The sequence below is a fragment of the Palaemon carinicauda genome, chromosome 23, assembly GCF_036898095.1.
Source record: "Palaemon carinicauda isolate YSFRI2023 chromosome 23, ASM3689809v2, whole genome shotgun sequence".
NCBI classification, from domain to species: domain Eukaryota; kingdom Metazoa; phylum Arthropoda; class Malacostraca; order Decapoda; family Palaemonidae; genus Palaemon; species Palaemon carinicauda.
The window spans coordinates 85,745,689-85,766,536 of NC_090747.1; the positions used below are offsets into that span (position 1 = coordinate 85,745,689).

Sequence of the window (20,848 nt, forward strand, 5' to 3'; positions counted from 1 at the left end):
CCCACACCGTTTCCTTGGGGAAAGTCTTAGCATGTGGGGATTCTTGTTTCTTTTCTTCTGGTCTATTTTTTTTTGTCTTTCTTTTTATTTGCGAAATTAAAATCAGAAGTTTCTTAAATGAAATTCTTCCTTCAATTTTTTTTTTTCTTTTGCGAAATTAAAATCAAGTTTCTTAAATAAAATTATTATCCTTCAAATTTGCAAAAGAATGAAAAGTTTACATTAATGTATTTTCAAATATCAAATCTTAGGGCTCTTTAATTTCCCCCAAAAAATATATAGCCTATTTTATTTCAATAAAGGGGGAGAGGGTTATGGGGAAGGCAAATCTTTGAAGATCAAGTCCCTTGGAAGGTGGTAATCCTATAATCGAAGTCCAGTATCCGTCCGGAAAGAAAAAATAACTAATTAGATATGAGAGGGGACGCCATATTGGATATCTGTGAAGCTTTACTAATTACGTACGTTTTCCAAGGGGAATGTTTCATAATTATTATTATTAACATTATTAAAATTTGGGACGCAAATCTCTCTCTCTCTCTCTCTCTCTCTCTCTCTCTCTCTCTCTCTCTCTCTCTCTCTCTATCCGCGAAATGAAATAAAAAAAATGGAAAGAAATTCTTTGATCACCAGACCTTATGACTTCGCTCTTCTGTCATCATAAATCAATGTTTGATGTAGCTTCATATTCATTAAATTACCTTCGTCATCCAACCTGCAACTAACATTAGGTGGTTTACAGTATATGTGTAGGTATTTTATATAAAAATTGCTCTCTCTTTCTCTCCCTTTCTCTGTGGTTTATATATGCACAGATATTGTATTTAAAAAAGGCTCTCTCTCTGTAGCTTCTTATCAGCTAAGGTATTTTCTCTCAGGCTGCGGTGCATATTTGTTCGGGTATTTTATCTCTCTCTCTCTCTCTCTCTCTCTCTCTCTCTCTCTCTCTCTCTCTCTCTCTCTCTCTCTCTCTCTCTCTCTCTCTCGTCCAATCATCTGTTTCCTGGCTTTGATTCGTTTAAGCTTTAATGCTTATTGACATAACGTCCAATAAAAAATGGTTCATTTGCAGTTTATTATTCAAACGAATTTTCGCAAATATGACATTCGATAGGCATAGGCAGGTGTCGGTCAAGAGCTTTCTATGATTAACGGGGAATGAGGTTCTCTGGTCACAGCCGTCAAATTACCATTGCATTTTTAATTATGTCATATGTTTACCCCTCATTCCTCTTTCAGCAGACGCCAGAAGCGGCTCTGTTGCGCGCACGGTAAAGCGCAGCGCTTTCAACATCTGCCGGAAATCACTTGTTTACGCGGAATGACATAACACAAGCAAAACAATCGTGTGTCGTAAAGTAACTCTTTTATAAGTATCGTTCATCAACATTCCTCATGCTATGTTGACGTAAGTTTGTTCTCTTCGTCACTGCCGCCTCATTAACACTTACATGATAGATTTTAACGATGTTACCAAGCCGATTATGAATTTACATATTGCAAGGGCATAAACGCTACCAATGGATCATGTGTGCTTTTGTTTTAGAAAAATATAATCTTTTATTTGAATTAAATTCTTAATGCAGAATTCGCCTTTGAAGTATGAATTTAAACGTGTTTATATTAATTAGCTTTTATAGCATTTTGTTTCACCAGCCCCCTTTTGTTTATTACATTTTCTTACTGAACTTGCAATTATTCCTAATGTTGCTTATCAACACCCTCGTCTTCATACTTGTCTTCTAGATGGTTGACTTTAATGCATATTTGCTTATATAAATTTGTTGGTTTATAGTTGTGCAGATTTTTTTATCGAAATTCATCATGCCATTTATATGTTTATCAACAAAACATACGCAAGAAAATAAGTTATTAAGCATCTTCATAAATCTGACTTACAAGTCACGAGGTGACTTTCGGCTTGGAAATCCGCTTATTAGATAGTGAGGATGAAGTCACGCAGAGAGACACACACTCACACACAGACAGACATCTGAGAGATGATTGAATGAATCATCAGTGACAAACAGACGAGATAGGAAGAAAATACAAGAAGAAAAAGAAGAGAGATCTGGGACAGGGCCCATAATAAATTCGAACTCGGGGTCTAATCATGTTGTTTATTAGGGGGGAGTTGGTCTCGAGAACACACATATACACTTTGAATTATGAATGCATAATGAGGGGCTGAAGTAGGACATCGCTTTACGACTTTTTTTTGGGGGGGGGGGGAGCGATGCCGGATGACACTCCTAGTTTGTCTTTTGAAACTTGAAATATCCGAGGAAAGAGTGACATCCATTCCCCCCTCTTGGTGATGGTATCTGCTTAAGCTTTTTCCCTGCCTTCCTAACCATCGTGAGAGTGAGTGCTATAGAAAAGGGGGGTGGGGGTTATGAACTAGATTAGTAAATGACCAAATGCCCGTAGAAGCTTTTACTTTAATGATGTTTCCCCCCTCCTTGGATGAGATAGGTACTTCTATTTTCTTTGGTCTATAAACAAGGTCTGCTTTACTTTTTTCTTTTTCAAAGGGTACGAGCCGTACATCAAAAGACTTTTTCTGTGCCGCAGCAGAGACATAAAATTACTCCGTTCAAGGGGAATGTACGGGACGTAAGAGTCTTTGCCTCCCCGTGTCGGCAATTTATTAACAAAAACTGCAGCAACTGATACTTCAAGCAATTAAAGTGTACAAGCAGGGCTTTTAAATGCTTATTTACAGCATGAGAGGAATGAATAAAAGATGGTTAGGAGGAGAGATGAATAGATGACAGGCAGAAAGGGAGAGAGAGAGAGAGAGACACGCACACGAGGAAGTGGAAGAGAGGACGGATGTAAGTGATAGAAGAAAATAAAGAGACAAATGAAGAAATATATAGTCGGTTTATATTCATCTGAGCGATTCAAATGTACCGTGACCAATTCCCGTTAAGAGCGTCTCTCTCTCTCTCTCTCTCTCTCTCTCTCTCTCTCTCTCTCTCTCTCTCTCTCTCAATAAATCTAATTAATCTATCTCATTTTACCTCTACAATAAACATGGCTATAATAACATCAACATCTTAAATAAAAAAAGGAGAAAATAAATGGAACATCATTCCGAGGACGCCTTCATTACCCTTATCATTATCATGAACATTTCCATCATTACTGTATCATCTATTTGCTCGCATACCAGCGGCAAGACGTCACCGCTATTGTCGGCGTTTTAAGTAATGTTAAACGGCCAGTCATTAGATATAGCTTTCGTTTGGCCTCCGTCTAATCGGACCAACATCTTTTGTTTATGCTTCCATGGTAGAAGACAGTCACTAACCCGCCCATCGCCCCTTCCACCCACCCGCCCACTCACCCTCTCATCCTTCTCGTTAACTTCTGCTGCAATCCCTCACCTCTCCCACCTCCCCGTGCCCCACTTCCCTGCATTTAACCCCCACCCCTTCACTTCCTTAGGCTTTCATGAAACACACTCAAGTCGTCGAGACTTTGTTGACAATAATTATATTCGTAATTAAAAACTTTAACCCAAATTATAGTTGTCATTATTATTATTTCTATAAAAAAAACGAAGTTAATCCAGACATTCAGCTTCCCGATCTGTTTAAGTACCCTTTAATTTAGAGACTTTATGAAGTGGAGATCAGTTCATTGTTTAGTCACATTGCAAACGGACACCAGCGTCAGAGGTCAATTGTTCTATCAAAATTTGGTCATTAGGAGAGTTACCATGACTCGCCAGCTTCAACAATTATTTCTTCGCATCTCCTTCAGCCTTGTTTATTTATTGGTATTTAATATTCTCTTATTCGTCATTATTGATGATTTATGAAGACGCATAAACAATGCAGCAATTGAGACAGGTGGGGCCACTCGAAGGGCCAGGGGATATATATCTTTGGAAGGGAGGTTAGGGGGGGTATTAAACAAGAATATATAAATTGGTCGTGCGTCTGGCAACTTCGGAGCCGTAACTCTTTATTGCTTATTTGCATAAATGATTCACTCGGTTGTTCGATTTGGTTCATTCAGTTTCATGTTGTTTTAAGTGTCGTTTACTGTGCCTACCCGAATTTAACCTTCCAAACTATTTTTCTGCAGTTGATTTTTCAACGCTCGGATAGAAAAACAACTATATGCCTTCGGTTAAAAACACAATGCACAGATCACAAACAATTCGGTTACGAGGAAACGAAATGGTGTAAGCGAACCATCGTAAGTAACCACTGGATATTTGATCCCCTCTGAGTGGCATAGAAGAACCTATGGTCGAATTTTATGAATAAACAGATTCTCGCGCTGCCATCTCTTCCAAACCGATCTACTTATTCATCTATTCAGTATCAAAAATTATGCCAAAATAGCTATTCAATGTTCCATATATCTGGTCCTCTTACCATATATGTAAGTGTATATTTAAAGATAAATGTATACACACTCATATATACTCATTCACACATGCATACACTTTCGATTACATACACAAAAATATTCTGTATTTATGACCATACTATTACTACTATACTCATTCAATTGAAAATATTTAGGAGCGATTTAAAAGTATAATATTTTTGACAATTACAACTCATATTGAACAGCTTTACATAAATGAAAATCGTAATAAGAGGGCAAATGGGAACATAAAACGTCAGAATCGAGCGAATGTTACTGTTACCGAATACATACGGATACATAATGAGGCACTGCAATCATGGTAGTGGATGCTGGATTCTATGATAATATCAATAATTAATACCAACTGACGTTGGATTATCTATGAAAATAGAATTTCCATGGATCTCTCTCTCTCTCTCTCTCTCTCTCTCTCTCTCTCTCTCTCTCTCTCTCTCTCTCTCTCAGCCTCCATTCACTGAATGAGAGAGAGAAAAAACTAGAGTTGAAATCCGCACGGCCAAACAGACAGATCGTTCACTTACAAACAAGGCGGACAGGCTTTCCGATGTTGTATTTTCTTTGAAATTAAGCCTAATTAGACCTATCTATCTCATTAAAGATGATTAATGAAGGGACAGACACGGTGATTATTCCCCCGAGTTATTAAATTAGTTAGAACCGTGATTATTACATTATGGCCTCAAAACAGTTGCTTCAGAAGAATCCGTTTCTCAGAATTTTCTGAAGCCACCGGAGTCATTTTTGGCCTTTAATCTTTATTTGCTATTTATTTCTGTCGTTCCTTATTAGAGATAAAGTTGATTGTGTACGTCTTGTATTTTCTTTGCTTTGGTTTAAAAAAAAAGACTACATTAAAACATAGAATGCAAAAATATGGGGAAAAGTCTTATTAAAAAAAAACTTTGGGAAATTTCTCGTTTTAATATTTAAGTACATTTAAAAATTTCTTGTGTACGAAACTTCCCAAGCTTGTTTTGTTTATTTACATGTGACGTCACGTTTCAACTCTTCACTCGGCTGGTCGTCTATACTTGCCCTCCCCATCCCAATGTCCTTTGCCCCTTCCCCCCTTAAGACTTCATTCAAATCATATGGGTAAAATCCGGTTGGTGTGACATCAGTGTGAACAACACGAAGTTGACCTCACAACTTCATAAATATATTGTCTGTATTTTTACGTAGAGAAGAAGATGAAAGATGTGTGTGTGTGAGTGAGAGAAGAAGAATTTTAAAAGTAAGAAAAAAGCCTTAAGCTTTCATTAAAAGAATATATCAGTAATGAGTAATAAAAAAAATAAATTTTCCTCATTATTAACAATAATAACAATCATAATATCGATTAAAGAAAATAAAAGAATCTCGAGATGCATTACATACAAATAATCCGAAAGAGTGCCGTATTTGAAATATATTCAAGAGAATCCAAAACAAGGCAGTGACTAGGAGTAGCACACATATGGTTGCGCCATGTGCGAAGGGACCTTGGATCATCCGCTTTTTGCTCTTATTTGGAGAGTCTGATCGTTGTCGTTGCCGTTATTTAACTCCAATAAATCTGCAGAGAGAGAGAGAGAGAGAGAGAGAGAGAGAGAGAGAGAGAGAGAGAGAGAGAGAGCAATCTATTATTACCATCGTTATCGTTATTATTATTTACTTAACTCATAACCTATAATTAGGAGAAGGGTGGGGGGTAGTGTATGGGGATATTTGTGTTAATTGACAAGATTAATGAAGACAATAAATCACGTGATTTCATTCTTCTTAGAGAGAGAGAGAGAGAGAGAGAGAGAGAGAGAGAGAGAGAGAGAGAGAGAGAGAGAGAGAGAGAGAGAGAGAGAGAGAGAGAGAGAGAGAGAGAGAGAGAGAGAGAGAGTGTCTTGCTAGAAGGCTGGCGTAAATCATTTCCAATTAGGAGAAAGTAAGGGTTGTTGGCACAGCTGTGTGGCATATAACGATCCTATCGCCGAATCAAGATATAAAAAGAAAGGATTAAAGATATGCCCATTTTTATCCTCTAGCATCCCCCTTCGGTCGAATCTTATTATTGTCCTATTGTTGTATATTTTTTTCTAAATTCAATAGGGATTTGTGTTTACTTTAAGAAATTGACAGTTTTTATATAGATTTATACATCTTTTTAAAAAACTTTTATTTCGGTCAAATTTGAATTGCATAAATTCTTGTTCAATGGTATTCCATTTTGTATCACAACTGACACCACATTTCTATAGTTTTTTTTATAATTGTTACATTCAAATGTTTAGTTTTAGGCTATAAAGCACCACATTCAATATGTTTCGAAGAACAAGTTTCATGCACATTATATTTCGTAATAGGTTATTAATGTAAGATTATATAAATTATTATAAATTTTATAGGATGTCTATATCTTGTTCAACTATTGCCTCATTACCCTGTAATATAGTGCATGTTATCTGGTACTGTTTTTTTTAAAGCTAATATGATATTTTACATTAAACATGATTTTACATGAAGCTTCTGATAACTTTAATTCAAGATTTGATTAAATCATTTAAGAAATTTACGTATCCATGAGCAAAATTGTATAATTTAGTTTCAGAGAACTTTCTTTAAAGGATTGCACAAATTATATATATGCCTTGAATATTAGACATTTTTTCACGAAAACACATCATATCCACCTAAATAATGCACCATTTTATTCGTGAAAAGTTCACTTTGGCCATCACAAATTACAAATTTATAAACAATTGCAACAAGAAAAAGCACAATATGCATGATATGAAATTTGGTGTATGCATACACAGCATTTTAAGCATCATTTTAGTGCACTCTCCAAAGGCACAAGGAAGGACTTTCTGAAGTCACTTGTTATAACAACTCAAATCAGGACACCACCACAAACGCGATAGAAAGAAATGCAAATAATCAGTTCATGTTGACCCCCTTCACTCACAAACCCAAAGACCTTCACATCCATCTACCCTTTATCCTTCCATTATTTGGGTGACGTAGTTAATAGGCACATACTTCAAATCTTGCCTGTAGTAGGGCCTTTATACTTACAGTAGTGGAATCTTCACACACAACAGAAGCATTAGAGATGGTATTATTTTTTTTTTTTTTTTAATTTCTTTAAATCAAGCACCTACCCACCATCCCACCCATCTGCACGTGTCGCCTGTTCCCTCCCGCAGGTCTTAGCACGGCTACACCTTTAAGCAACCTCGTAACCCCGATCACTTCCATCGCAGCCAGCTCCGGGGATGACCTCAACGTGTCAGCCTCGCCCCTCCAGAGGATGGCCTCCATCACAAACTCCCTCATCACGGGGCCTCAGATCTCATCGTCACAGCCGATGTCCCAGAAGCCCCTCAAGGCCATCCTACCGCCCATCACGCAGCAGCAGTTTGACCAATACAGCAACATGAACACCGAGGAGATCGTCAAGAAGGTAAGGCACAGTCGGATGTTTAATGTTCAACTCATTAGTAATTTATTTCGGAAGCGAGGTTCAATTAGTGAATTGACTAATTATGGTAAACATTAAACTTTATGGTTTTTTCGTGTATAGACTCGGCTTTATCTAGATTTCTAGTAAGTTGGTTTTATCGCCATAAAAAGAAAAAAGGATACCCAATAAGGATAAACATAACCTATTAATATAAAGCCTTTTGTAGCAGGGGGCTTTTCCCGGATTTTAGAATTTTGTCATTATATTCATTTCAGTAACCGTGGCATATATTTCTTATCTTATTGTTATTATCATTAGTATTACTACTATTACTAAATATTATTACTGTCATTTTTATTATTTTTAACAATTATATATTTGCATTTTTCAAAAGCATAACACAGTCATGAGACTGGTAAAATGACAGAGAAACAACATTCAACCTCCAATTATTATTATTACCTTCGTTTATGAAGTAATTTATTTACAGAAACGTTTCAGTAAAACAAATTTTAAGTTTCCAATTATCGGACAGATTATGTTGTAACAACGCCAATTCAGTTGCATATATTTGCAAGATATTGTCAATTCCTAATTTATTCGACTGAGGGTTTCGAAAATTAAGTTTTATTCTAATATTGATAAAATAAGCTTGAAATAGTCTTTTCATTTTAGATTTATGCAATATAAAGTATTCTTACTATTGCCAGTTAAAAATGATTGCGTTACAGCTCTTCATATGTGGCAAATACTAGTCATTCTGGTATAATGATAAGCTATCATAAACTTTCAAAAGAAATGAGGAATTCATCGAGAATGCAAAAATTTAAAAGCAATAAAAATAACTTTTAGAAGAATGAGACCCGCTAATAAATTATATACAGAAAAGGGGGAGAAAGAAAAATCGAGAGGAAGTGAGGGAGGAGTGTGAGAGATTGACTTCGGAACGTCACGTATCTTTCTAGTCTAACTATAGACTTGTAAACGCAAGCCGAGATTATAATAGATCGGGTTTTGGAACTTATCATGGAGAAACGACCTGCAAGTGACAGCCCTCCTTTCCGTCCTTTGTCGCAGGTGGTTATATCTGCCGGAATCATCGCAATTTGGCCCCGGATACTTTCCCGTTGATGATATGCATTGACAATCGCCCCCATCGCCATCGTTAAATCCAGTGTGAGATTCCTCGGTTCATATCAATTTTCGCTCCCTCGAAACAACGGAAGGTTTGGGAGTGTGTCGAAGGAAAAAAAATGTGGAGCTGGATATCTTTCCTATGTCTGAAGGCAACTGTTTTGAAAACAACGATTGTCTTTAAAACTAAATGCCGCTTGAAAACAACGAGTATCTTGAAGACGAAAAGCCGCAAGTGCGAGTTAGTCCAGATTGCGGTAACTCCAAGTACTGGACTTTAAATCGGGAAATAATGGGAATTAACTTTGGCCCGAAACGAGATTCCATTTTTTTAATATCGAGGAAATGGAACGTTAAGAACTATTCAAAAGTGTGCGTGCCTTAGTGCGTGTGTATTTATAAGTAAAAGGATTTTATTTTCTTCGTTTTTAAGTAATGTATCAATTGTTAAAAGTAAATGTCAATTTTTTATCTATTGCGTTTAAAATTGGAGAAGTCTTTATGCATCTAATTAAAATTCAATACTACATAAATCAACACTCATTTATAAAGTGCACATGTCTCTACGTCAGTAAATTATTCTCGAGATTGTCTAATCCAAAAAAATATTCAATTTTCTGAAATATACCCAAGTATAATAAAATACATTAAGAGCATTTGTGGATCTTTAGTCTTTTTGTTTCCCATTTTCCCACTTTTAGCAACGCGTTTTTTTTTTTTTCTTATTTTTTTTTGCCCCGATTCCCTTGTCATTGGTTAACCTGAAAGACATCCAGGTCAATTGGGGTTAATTCTATTATCCCTTAGAACCTTGTCCTGTGGCTATATCTGTGATTTCTCTTCTCTGCACAACCAAACAATTTAAACAATCACAATGAGCGCTAAGAGTTACCTCGCAAATATGAGCAGAAAGTGATCGGGAGGGAGAATTGGTTGATATTTCCATCGATTTTTGTTATTGATCTACCGGTATCGTTATGCCGACAGCATAATTTAAATTGAAATGTTATTTTTTTCCCTCCCTTGGGTCTAACTCACCGCACCCTCCCTTCCCCCCTCCCCCAGCTTTTCAGTCAGTCTTCCCTCCCTTCAATTTCTGATCTATCAATCATTTGGTGTGATTTACTGATAAGGCCCCAAATATACGTTCAGTTATTTATGACAACCTGGCCGAGCAATCAGTGCTTATTACGGAGAAATAATCAGCGTTAATTGTGACACTGTGACGTAACAGGTAAATCTATCACCTGGTGACTTATCCCATCCTCCGCCCCCACCCCCCCCTCCTAATTTCCTCCATCAACAATATCCTTCATTACACCCAAAGAACTCTATCGTTTTTGTTCGTGTCTTCTTTCTAACCAAAGTTTGTAATTCTGCGGTTTATAGTAACCCAATCTGGCTCCCTTGCACACACCTAGAAAAAAAAAAAAAAAAAAAAAAAAGTCTCGTTTTTATAAAAAAAAATTTTTTTACTTTATCACAACCAATTAGTTACAATTCTAAGCGGTTTAAAACTCAAATTGTAATCAAGTTCATTTATCAATATTATTTGGTAAAGTACGAATAACATTCAAGGAAATTATACTATTAAAGATATCAATTACTTGTCATGGCGGAGCTTAAGAACCTGACATTTTTAAATTATCGATTAATTAAAGGTGAATGAGAATATGCTAATGAGAGAGACTTCGGTTTCGATTTCGATATTACAGCGAATAGAAATATTAAAAATAACTGAGCTAATAACGGTAACTAAATGTGTCATTACGATAAGTGAGTAATAACCAATTTGTAGCGGTCTCTCTCTTCTTCCCACACGGACAAAAAAAAAAAAGAAGTTAATGTAACTGGCAAACAGTGTTTCCTTTGAAACTTTAAAACACTATCAGTTCACTGTCTTCATCTTTCTACATGACTAAATAAAAACATTAATCACTGGTTAATTATACGATTTAAGAGAATGTTCCCTGTATTTATGGGTACTTCAAAAGACGCGTTTAGCTATTTGATACTTAAGACTCTTCTTTCGCCCAGATTTACTCATGAAAAGAAGTATTTATTCGCCAATGCAAACGCTGCTGTCTGCGCATTTATTAGTCCGTTTAATTGGGAAATATCCCATTAATCGAGACCTCTGCTCATACCGGATGTTGCCGAGACAAATTCCCAGTCACGGTATAGTCAGTAAATAGTAAATGAAAGGGGAAAAATTGACCCAAAACGAAGAAGTCCCATATCTTTGAAAATTAGTTAAAAGGCTTATAGGGACACATGCAAATACATCGTCATATTAATTGATGTTCTCCATATGCGAGTAATTATCCGTAAAGTTCTTGACTCGTTCAGGCACAAACATATAAATCATGTCTTTTTTTTTTTTCCTCTAAAAGCCAATGCGCGATTTATGGTCTCTTGAATCAGACAGGTTCAGGTTCTTTGCGCTTATTCTTATTATAAGTTTAAGATTAAAGTTTATGAAAAATTTGTACAATAATTAAAGTTCACGATTACAACATATCACTATTACTATTCTCTCTCTCTCTCTCTCTCTCTCTCTCTCTCTCTCTCTCCTCTCTCTCTCTCTCTCTCTCTCTCTCTCTCTCATTCATTCATTTGTGGAACAACTTTGAGTGGTACCATATGAGAAAATACTCAAACATACATATATGTGTACACATGTAAATTATAGCTTTGTCAAAAAAAAAAAAAAAAACACACACGTGTTCAACAGGTGTGGGGAAGGGGCACTGTTTAATGATTAATGTTTTGCATTATAAGAAGAATGGAATAAAGAAGTGCACTATTTAAAACGTAATTTGTACCTCGTAAGTTGTAGCTTAAGGAATATGAGGAAGAAAAAAATTTTAATGAGGAAGAAAAAAATTTTAATATCTAAAAGTTAAAGTTATATATTTCCTACATATAAATTAAGAATACAGAACTGTTGAGGATCTGAAAAGACGCTTAAAATATTTTCACCGATCACCTACGAAACCACGTCATCTATCCCACCCCGGTCCCACCCACTTCTGCTAACAGGCGGGGCGAATCTGTAGCAGCAGCGGCTGTTGGGGTCTGTGGCAAAAACTAGGAATTGGAGAGTTAAGTGAATAGGGAGAGGGAAAAATAAGAACGAAAAAAAAAATAAGCATAAGGGGAAATGGATAAGGGAGAAACGTTATTGATATGCACATTTTATTCTTTATTTGTTGTTTGTGATTATTAGAAGGTATCCAAATCGTATTATTTTTCTAATTTTGCTTTCGATAACAATTTTTGGATATATGCCTTTATTTACATTTAATTTCTCTACTTCCCTGTTCTTCAAGACATACCCATATGACTCTACTAGTACACAGACAAATAAATAGGCTATATATGTGTCGATATATAGATGTAAAGATACATATTTAGTGGAGGGGAAACCCAAACAATTGTGAATGTATTTGTTTTTTTGTGTAAAAAAAAAAAGGGGTCTCTGTGCCAGACTTATGTCGAATGCAGCACTTTACCGCTTGCGGGTGGCCTAATCAGGCCGAAGCATGGAGGGCTTAATTAGTAGGGGAACTCGTTGATAGTTGTGATTCAGCCCCATTGGCGTTTGTGTGTGTTTTTTTTTTTCTTTTTTTTCTTTTTTTATTCTCTATTTAGTTTGACTTTGTACTTTTTCATCAATCTTTCATATTCTGTTCTTTTTCGGTTTTGTTTTTTGATAATTTTGACTCTCGCTAATTATTAGCATCATATTCCTCTCTTTATATTGATGGTCCCCATTCTAAAGTCGATTTTGTTGTTGATATAGTATTGATTACTCTTGATCTTTGCATTGTTTTTCCTTCATTTCGTTTTTTTTAAATTCTCTCGTCCTGGACAATGACTTGTCACCTCCCGAGCAAACTGCCCGTAGAAGTTGATTGCTGTTTTTTGGCATTTTATCCTCAAGTGGATGGAGGTATTACCATGCTTGCGGTTTCTCGAGCATGCGAATAGCTCAATTGTTTCGTTTTATGTACATACAATTTGTTCTTTTGAAGCCAAGTTAATTGTATGTTAATCTCTCTTCACCAGAGCGGCGTCGGCAGATTTCGTAGGGATTTACAGGTGACTATATATGCAGATTTTAAATAATAGTTAAAATTCTTTCGTAGGTCTGCGTTATATGTCGTAGTACAAATTCATTTAGAGTAGGAGTGGTAAGGAAGGGCAGTCTAAATTTATGCTAATAACTTACTAATATGGATTTTTAAATTAGGGGAACGAGATGGATGTGATTACTTTTAAGATATACGACGAATCCTTACATCAAAAGCTGCTAAGCTAAAACATACAGTTTAATCTGTAGTCTGACAGAGACGTGTTAAAAAACAGAAATTAATCATCTAATACGTTCATATGAAGAGCGACGCTTATAAAATACAAGGACAACGAGAACTAAACCCCGCAAAATGTTGTAATAAATAAATTAGCAGAAGACAAAATCGCAGGAGTTCGGTGGCATCAAAGAAGGCTTTTTTACCAAACAAAATTGAGTCTGTAACATCCTGGCCCCCGGGGGTATTTATTTACACGAAGTATTGTGGATCGCCCACTCACTTATAAATATCCAATCGGGTGCAAAAACAACATGCAAAACCGCCCCACCATATGCGCTAATCAATCATATAGTTAGACCTGAATTTGGCACCGAGGAAATGAAGGGAAGGAAGATAGGGGGAGGGGAGTTGAAGAAAGAGAATGGGAGGATCGGCGAGAAGGGAAGGAAAAATAAAGGAAAGGAAGGGAAACAACGAAAATATATTTGTTTTGTAGTCTTTGAAATTAGACCATAAAATAAGTATTTGAATCATGATAAATTATCCCAATAGGTTATAAGTATACAAGTAAATATAATTGCATTCCTTCCCTTATATATTACGGAAAATAGGAATTGCAAGAAATTAAACGATATTACATAGAAAGCCCCTTCGACGTTAAAGCATACGTAATGAACTTGGTAATCAGAGCAGTTGATTATCATAACGAGAACATAGGAGTCACCGAGCGGGAGACACCGGTGGCAATATAAAAATCTCTCTCTCTCTCTCTCTCTCTCTCTCTCTCTCATTAATAGCAATAGCTTTAAAGTTTTTGTTGCTTAAGAAAAAGGCGGAACAAGGACTTGAGTCACACAGCGTTCTGGGGTAAGAACTAGCAATTACACGTGCATCGGTACGGTGTATTAAAGAGGGGGTCTGGTTGAGACAATTAAGGTATATTTTACAATTAAAGAAAATCAATACAAACAATTACAACTATTTTCTTTACAGATGTTTAAAGAAAGTTGATGCATTTTATGTAGAATTTTTTGATGACTCAATTTTAAAAACAAAATGCAAAATGTATTCATCGAAAGTTCACACTCGCGAATGCAGTCACCAAATAATGCTTTCTTCAGCGTATATTCATTCTTAGTGACTGAGATTATTAATATGATTGATGTCACATAATTTAACTTTGCAGACATCATGAGAATGGATCTAATGCCTATGAAATATAATGTGTCAAGATGATATTATTGATACCTCTGTGACTCATATCTAAACCCCCTCCCTACCTTTTTGGGCGAGTGGAGAAAATTAAAATACCTGTATTCATTATGACACAGCACCCCCGCCCACTTCCTACTCCCACCTTCCTCTCTCTATATTCTTGTGGGTTATCACGATGACGTCTTCAAAACGAACATTAGGCAAATGTATTTAGAATCAATCATGGGAGATACAAATACCAGCGAGCGCCATAAACGACGCGAAGCGTGGATAATGGAGATCATAACGAAAGGAAACGTGACCTTTACGGAGGGCCGTCGTAAGGGCCATGATCGCGTGGGCGTTTGCGGTGATGCTTAGGGCGTCGGGACCCCTTTCACAAGAGATGCCATGCATACTTACCGGATGTACGATCAGACGCCAATGACAGCTGAGAAGGAATTATGAGCCGTATGTAATTAAATCTCAAGTCATATTACAGCTTGACAAATTTTATGGTGGCATACGTCCTCTTCACTTTGACGAAGCACCCTTAGGGGGGTCCAATGAATATGCCCCGACGTTACGAAGAACAAACTTTGCCCCCCTTCCCCCACCCAACTTTATATATGGTTACAACGTGTGGCCTTTCATAATGTAAAACTGCTATTTGATAATTGGCAAAAGTCTATCAGATCATAATTGCGAAATAGACGCAATCGGATAGCGAGATTAAAAAGTTGCCTTAGGATCTCATATAGTTTTCTGGATGGTTTTGCCAAGACAGAAATAGCATGGGATCATAAAAAATAATAAATATGGGATCAAAGAATCGGAAATATAAAGCCTGCTTTATCCTTCTATAGGAAAATTATAAGATTATAGTGTTAAACATTAAAGTATCTAACCATATTAACAGATGACAGGGTTATTTGGAGTGATCATACGAGACTAGAATCTCTTCAAAAGACGAAGACAAAACGGATTATTCTGTTATGTGTCAGAAATCAGTTTCCACGTCCGGCCTAATTGGACACTTACAAACCTTACGATAGATGGAAGAAAATAGACAAAATTTTCAAGTCTAAAGTCAATGTCAACTTAAGAACAGGATGGATTGGGGAAGGGGGCATTTTTGGGGAAGTGGATCATGGGTCGGTAACGGTAGGGGGGGGGGGGGGGTGGAGAGGGGAATAGAGAGGTGGTTTCAGGGCCAATCCCAGTTTTATTTTAGAGTTTTATGAACATTCTTTGATGCGAGCGAGGGTGGGGGAGTTTCGACATGGGATGGGCCATTAGCCCTTTATGAACCTTCTAAGGAACTTGCTTCCTTCGACGTGTTGCTCTTGCTGGAGGTAAAGACTTTTATTTTATATCTCTGTCCGTCTGTTATTTTATTTTTTAGCTTTATTTATCCAGTCCTTTCCCTAAGTCTTTAAAGAACAATGGCACAGTGCTGAGACTTGCTAAGTACATTGTTGTCTGTATCACATATATTCGCGTACAGTTATTGAAATAAATCTGGACGTCATTTATGTTTGCCTATATTCATTGACTAATCTGGAAAATTCGTTTTAATTTATAGTTATTACGACACGGCTTGCACCAAAATTAACAGCAATAACCGAATTGGAAAGCCCTTTGATTAATTAATCAATTTTAATATCTGTCAGCGGTACTCGCTAGATGTTAATCTCTAGAAGATTTTATGTTAGAAACGGAGCAAAAAAATGTAATTTTTAAAGTGGCATGTGGGTTTTATGGCCAGGTTATAATATATCGGTAGCTTTAATATTCCATCTTCAGCCAACCATGATAAGCTATGACTCATGAATGTTGACTTCCCATATTTTTAATAGTTTTACTCTTTCTATATTTTTGTTTTTTATTTCCTTCTTTTTCACCTACTCGAATTAATCTCAATTTCTAATTCACAGCTTTGCATAATCAGTAATTAATAATAACGCTTAGCAAAAGCACTGCTACTTAGAACAAGCTCAGCTAAAATGAAATTCATATTATTCTCTCTCTCTCTCTCTCTCTCTCTCTCTCTCTCTCTCTCTCTCTCTCTCTCACCCACCCGTCATAAATCACTTGCCGTAACTATTAGCAGGTACAACTTTCTTTTGATGTGTGTATAGGGTAGACCTATTTCAGGATTCGTAGTGACTCGCCAGCAAAAGAAGAAATTTGAAGTTTGCTCACGGGATTTCTCAATAAATAGTTTTAATGTTCTTCCCATATTTTTTTCTAAGTTTTATGCGCGGCTTTGATGAATAATGTAGTCGTGGATATCAGATGATTTTAATGGAATAATTTTACGTTAGTGAAAACTCTCTCTCTCTCTCTCTCTCTCTCTCTCTCTCTCTCTGAGCACTGTAAGAGTTGGTTGATCGTGTGCATGTTTCAATAGGTCTAAATTTAAAGATTATTATTATCATTCAGATTTATTCATACATTACAGCACATCTTGCCCTAAACAACCTAATATTGATTATTTACCGTTTTTATTTCCAGTTTATCTTCAGTTGAATACCCTCGGTTGAAATAGGTCAAAATATAATGTGTAATTTAATCCAAGCGAATGCAATTTAAATAAGCTCCATTTAGACTTTTTTTTTATAGCTGAATTACTACTGGTTATGCTGACGGGAATGCAAGAGTGACGTGGCTTTAGTGTTGAAAAATGGTGTAAAAAATATCAAATATTTAATTTTCCATTTTCCATAGCAGCTTCGGCTTCATTTAGTGCAGAATCTCTTGGTTTATTTCATATGCTGTGGTGTTAATGGATCCGAGCTAGATTGCCCCCCCCCCCACTTTTTTATTTATTTATTTATTTTATTTTTAAATTTTTTTTTTTCGTAACAAAAAATTTGGTTATCACATTGTTCATATATAAAGTTAACAGACATACATACATACAAACATACATACATACTTCGCTTCTTCCCTTTTTACCCATTTTGGATTCATTTAGCAACTGCACATAATAGTGCGTAAATGCGCGTTATTCATATTTGGTGTTTTTTTCTTTTTTCTTTATAGGTCAAAGAGCAACTCAGTCAGTACAGTATCTCCCAGCGGTTGTTTGGCGAATCGGTCTTAGGCCTGTCTCAAGGCTCTGTCTCCGACCTTCTTGCTCGTCCCAAACCATGGCATATGTTGACACAAAAGGTAATTAAGAATGTTTCTCTCTCTCTCTCTCTCTCTCTCTCTCTCTCTCTCTCTCTCTCTCTCTCTCTCTCTCTCTCTCTCTCTCTCAACGAAACTAAAAAAAAGATGAAATATTGAGGTTTACTTTGTCTAAAAACACTTTGTCATAAAAGATCATGATTACGCAATACATATTATTTAATGCTTCCAAGAGTGGAATGCTGAAAATAGTAACAATGTTACAACATTTTCATAAATCATAATACGTGAAGGGAAAAATGAATAAAATTCTTCATTATTTAACTCATGATATTAAGCGGATTGTTTTATGCACAGCATATTACGTACAGCACTGAAAAGCACTTTCAAGTTTTCATTGAATATAATTATTTTATTCAGTTTTCCCATTATTCTATTGAAACACAACAAGCGTTGCATTAATGAGTAGATGTACATAAATGGAGAGGTGTATGCATGTAGATGCAAACATAATACGCATTCATATATACAGCATATATGAGAATGTGGGTATGTGTGATGTATATACATGCAGTACAATATGTATGTAAATGGGTATAATATACATGCCATACATTCAGTAATACACGTACACTTGCTATTTGTAGCAGCGTGGCAAACTGGTGCAACCCATAATGTTAGGAGACTCCATCCCAATGTTTTTATTATACATACCATACATTATGTACGTACACGGGTATGTGTAATTTATATACATGCCATACATTCAGTAATACATGTACACTTGCTATTTTTAGCAGCGTGACAAACTGCTGCAACCCATAATGTTAGGAGACTCCATCCTAAGGTTTTTTTTTTTTTTTTTTTTTTTTTCTTTTTTTTTTTTAAATTCTGTGAGCGGTTCCTTTCCATATCTCCCCTTTTCTCTTCCGCTACAGGGCCGAGAACCGTTTATTCGAATGAAAATGTTCCTGGAAGATGATAATGCCGTTCACAAGCTGGTGGCATCGCAGTACAAGATCGCTCCCGAAAAACTTATGCGCACAGGAGGATATACGGCTCCCCCTCGTAAGTGATAAAAAAAAAATTCATTTTATATATATCATAGTACCTTGGACTGTATGAAGTGTGCGTGTGTATATGTATCTTAGTTTGTTTGTTTGTATTTTGTTTTGGGCATAGCACCGTTATTAAAACTGTGATATGCGTGAGAGTTTTTAGTTTGCATAAATGGGATGCGTTCATTAATGAAGTCATGTGCTCCTAATTATCTGTTCTGTGAAAGGGTTTATCCTTATTGAATATGCATGAAATTGTCTAACCTAATTCCTTTATATTTAATTAGTTTTTTATTATTTACATTTAATTAAAAAAATAAACTCCTAGAAAAAAAATCTTTACAAACCTTGGTTGTGCCCCCATGTCATAAGTAGCTTTTGATAGCATGCCTTATATTTTCTTTAACGAGAAAATCAATATAAAATGGTATTGTTTTCGTATTTGTGTTCGTTTATAAGTTTCATATTTTTCGTTGCCTTTTTATCTGCGTTGCATGCTATGGTAATCATAGATTAAAAATAGCCGGACCCTTACTATGTTAACTTAACTTAAACAAGATCTCTACTGTTTTAGTGAGCCATTAAAAAAATATATTTATCAATTTAGATTTTGTTGACGGTAAGGGTCCCTTACTATGTTACTAAACGCGAGCCAGCAGTGGACAACTTTTGTTCCTCTAAAGTCCTGGTTAATTTCAAGTATTTTCATTTTCATTTGCCGTATTTGGTCATTAATGTTTCAACATAACTTTGTTTTGATCACTTTATGAAAATCAAACCATCGTACTAACCAACACATTCATGAATCCATATATATTTATCTATACTCTTAGAAGCATAGAAATTTATGCCAAACTAATCATTATATTGATAACCATGCTTTTGATGTCTTTTTATTGTCTCCAAACTCAATATTTTGTATATATATATTAGTAACCCGTTTCCATTTACTTCTCGTTTTTAGTGTATTTAGTCGGTGGGTGTCCACTCCCCGGGGGGCCATCCCTTCCCCCTGGGGCACATTTCCCTGGGGGGTTGTCCACTTCTGGCTCAACTACTTTTCCATCATATACAAGTAAGCCTTATTATATACATAAAATGTCTTTGTTTTTAGTCAAAAGATATCCACTCCTTTTTTAAACAATTTGATAATATATTCTATATGGCTTGAATGCCAGCATATTCCTTTTGGAAAGCTTATGAACATTATTAGTCTTGAAAGCAAGTTTTTGCTTCATCTCTGCATCCACTCTTCAAAAATTTAGTATGCAATGTTTTTTTAGTCTTGTGGGCAGAAACATTACAAATATAAAAGTACCGATTTCTATATATGTAAAGTGAAAATAAAATGAAAATTCATTAGAAATAATTGTCTAGTTTGTATACTAGAGAGATGCAACAGAACATTTGTCATTTTCTGATCAACACACACGAACCTTATATACATATTCAACATTACATGCCAAAACACTTGAAAAATGAAGTCCAACCTCTTAATGAATTTCCTTTGGGTTTTTCGTCTTTCCCCTACAGAGGGTACGAACAAGCCCCTCCTGAAGCTTCCGGCAGACATCCCTAAGAGCATGGAGTCCCCACTTCCTCCGGTGGGGATCCCTCCGTCTTTAGGCAGCCTCCCTCTTCCTTCACACCCGATGTCCTTCGACACCAGGATGCCGATCTTAGACCCACTGAGGAAGGTAGGACATTACTTGTCTTCCTTTGTTACTTCGAGTTTTAAGGTTCTTTGTAAATGCGCTTTTAAGGCGAGGGAAATAAGCTTGATGTGGAATATTTGTAGTGATGGTGTACTGTGAGTAATAGGGTGATAATGTCTAAGAAGCTTAATAGCGTAGGAAGACAATATATATTAGCAGCGGGGATTATAGTTTTTCTTTTTTTCTTTCAAACTCAAGCCTACCCTTGGAGGAGCCCGTGCACCAGGACCTGTGGCACCATCAGTCTACGAAATGGCTGCCCTTACCCAGGACTTGGACACGCAGGTTATCACCACAAAGATCAAGGAGGCTCTCTTAGCCAACAACATAGGCCAAAAGGTGAGAATTCATAAATTTTAAAAATTATAAATAAATTTCATTACCTAAATAAATTAACTAAATTAATTGTTTAAGATTTTCAAACACTAAATTCTGTTCTTAATATAA

The 20,848-nt window shown here is 36.0% G+C and overlaps 1 protein-coding gene across 1 annotated transcript in view; it reads left to right on the plus strand.

The window, feature by feature from the left end:
- Window positions 1-20,848, plus strand: part of LOC137617674 (homeobox protein cut-like) — a 98,664-nt gene that overhangs the window by 73,103 nt on the left and 4,713 nt on the right. Inside the window, exons 3-8 of the mRNA XM_068347674.1 lie at window positions 7,593-7,849; window positions 17,542-17,670; window positions 18,567-18,696; window positions 19,651-19,761; window positions 20,220-20,383; window positions 20,600-20,740. Of these exons, the coding sequence (XP_068203775.1) occupies window positions 7,593-7,849; window positions 17,542-17,670; window positions 18,567-18,696; window positions 19,651-19,761; window positions 20,220-20,383; window positions 20,600-20,740 (932 nt within the window). The remainder of the gene's footprint in view (window positions 1-7,592; window positions 7,850-17,541; window positions 17,671-18,566; window positions 18,697-19,650; window positions 19,762-20,219; window positions 20,384-20,599; window positions 20,741-20,848) is intronic.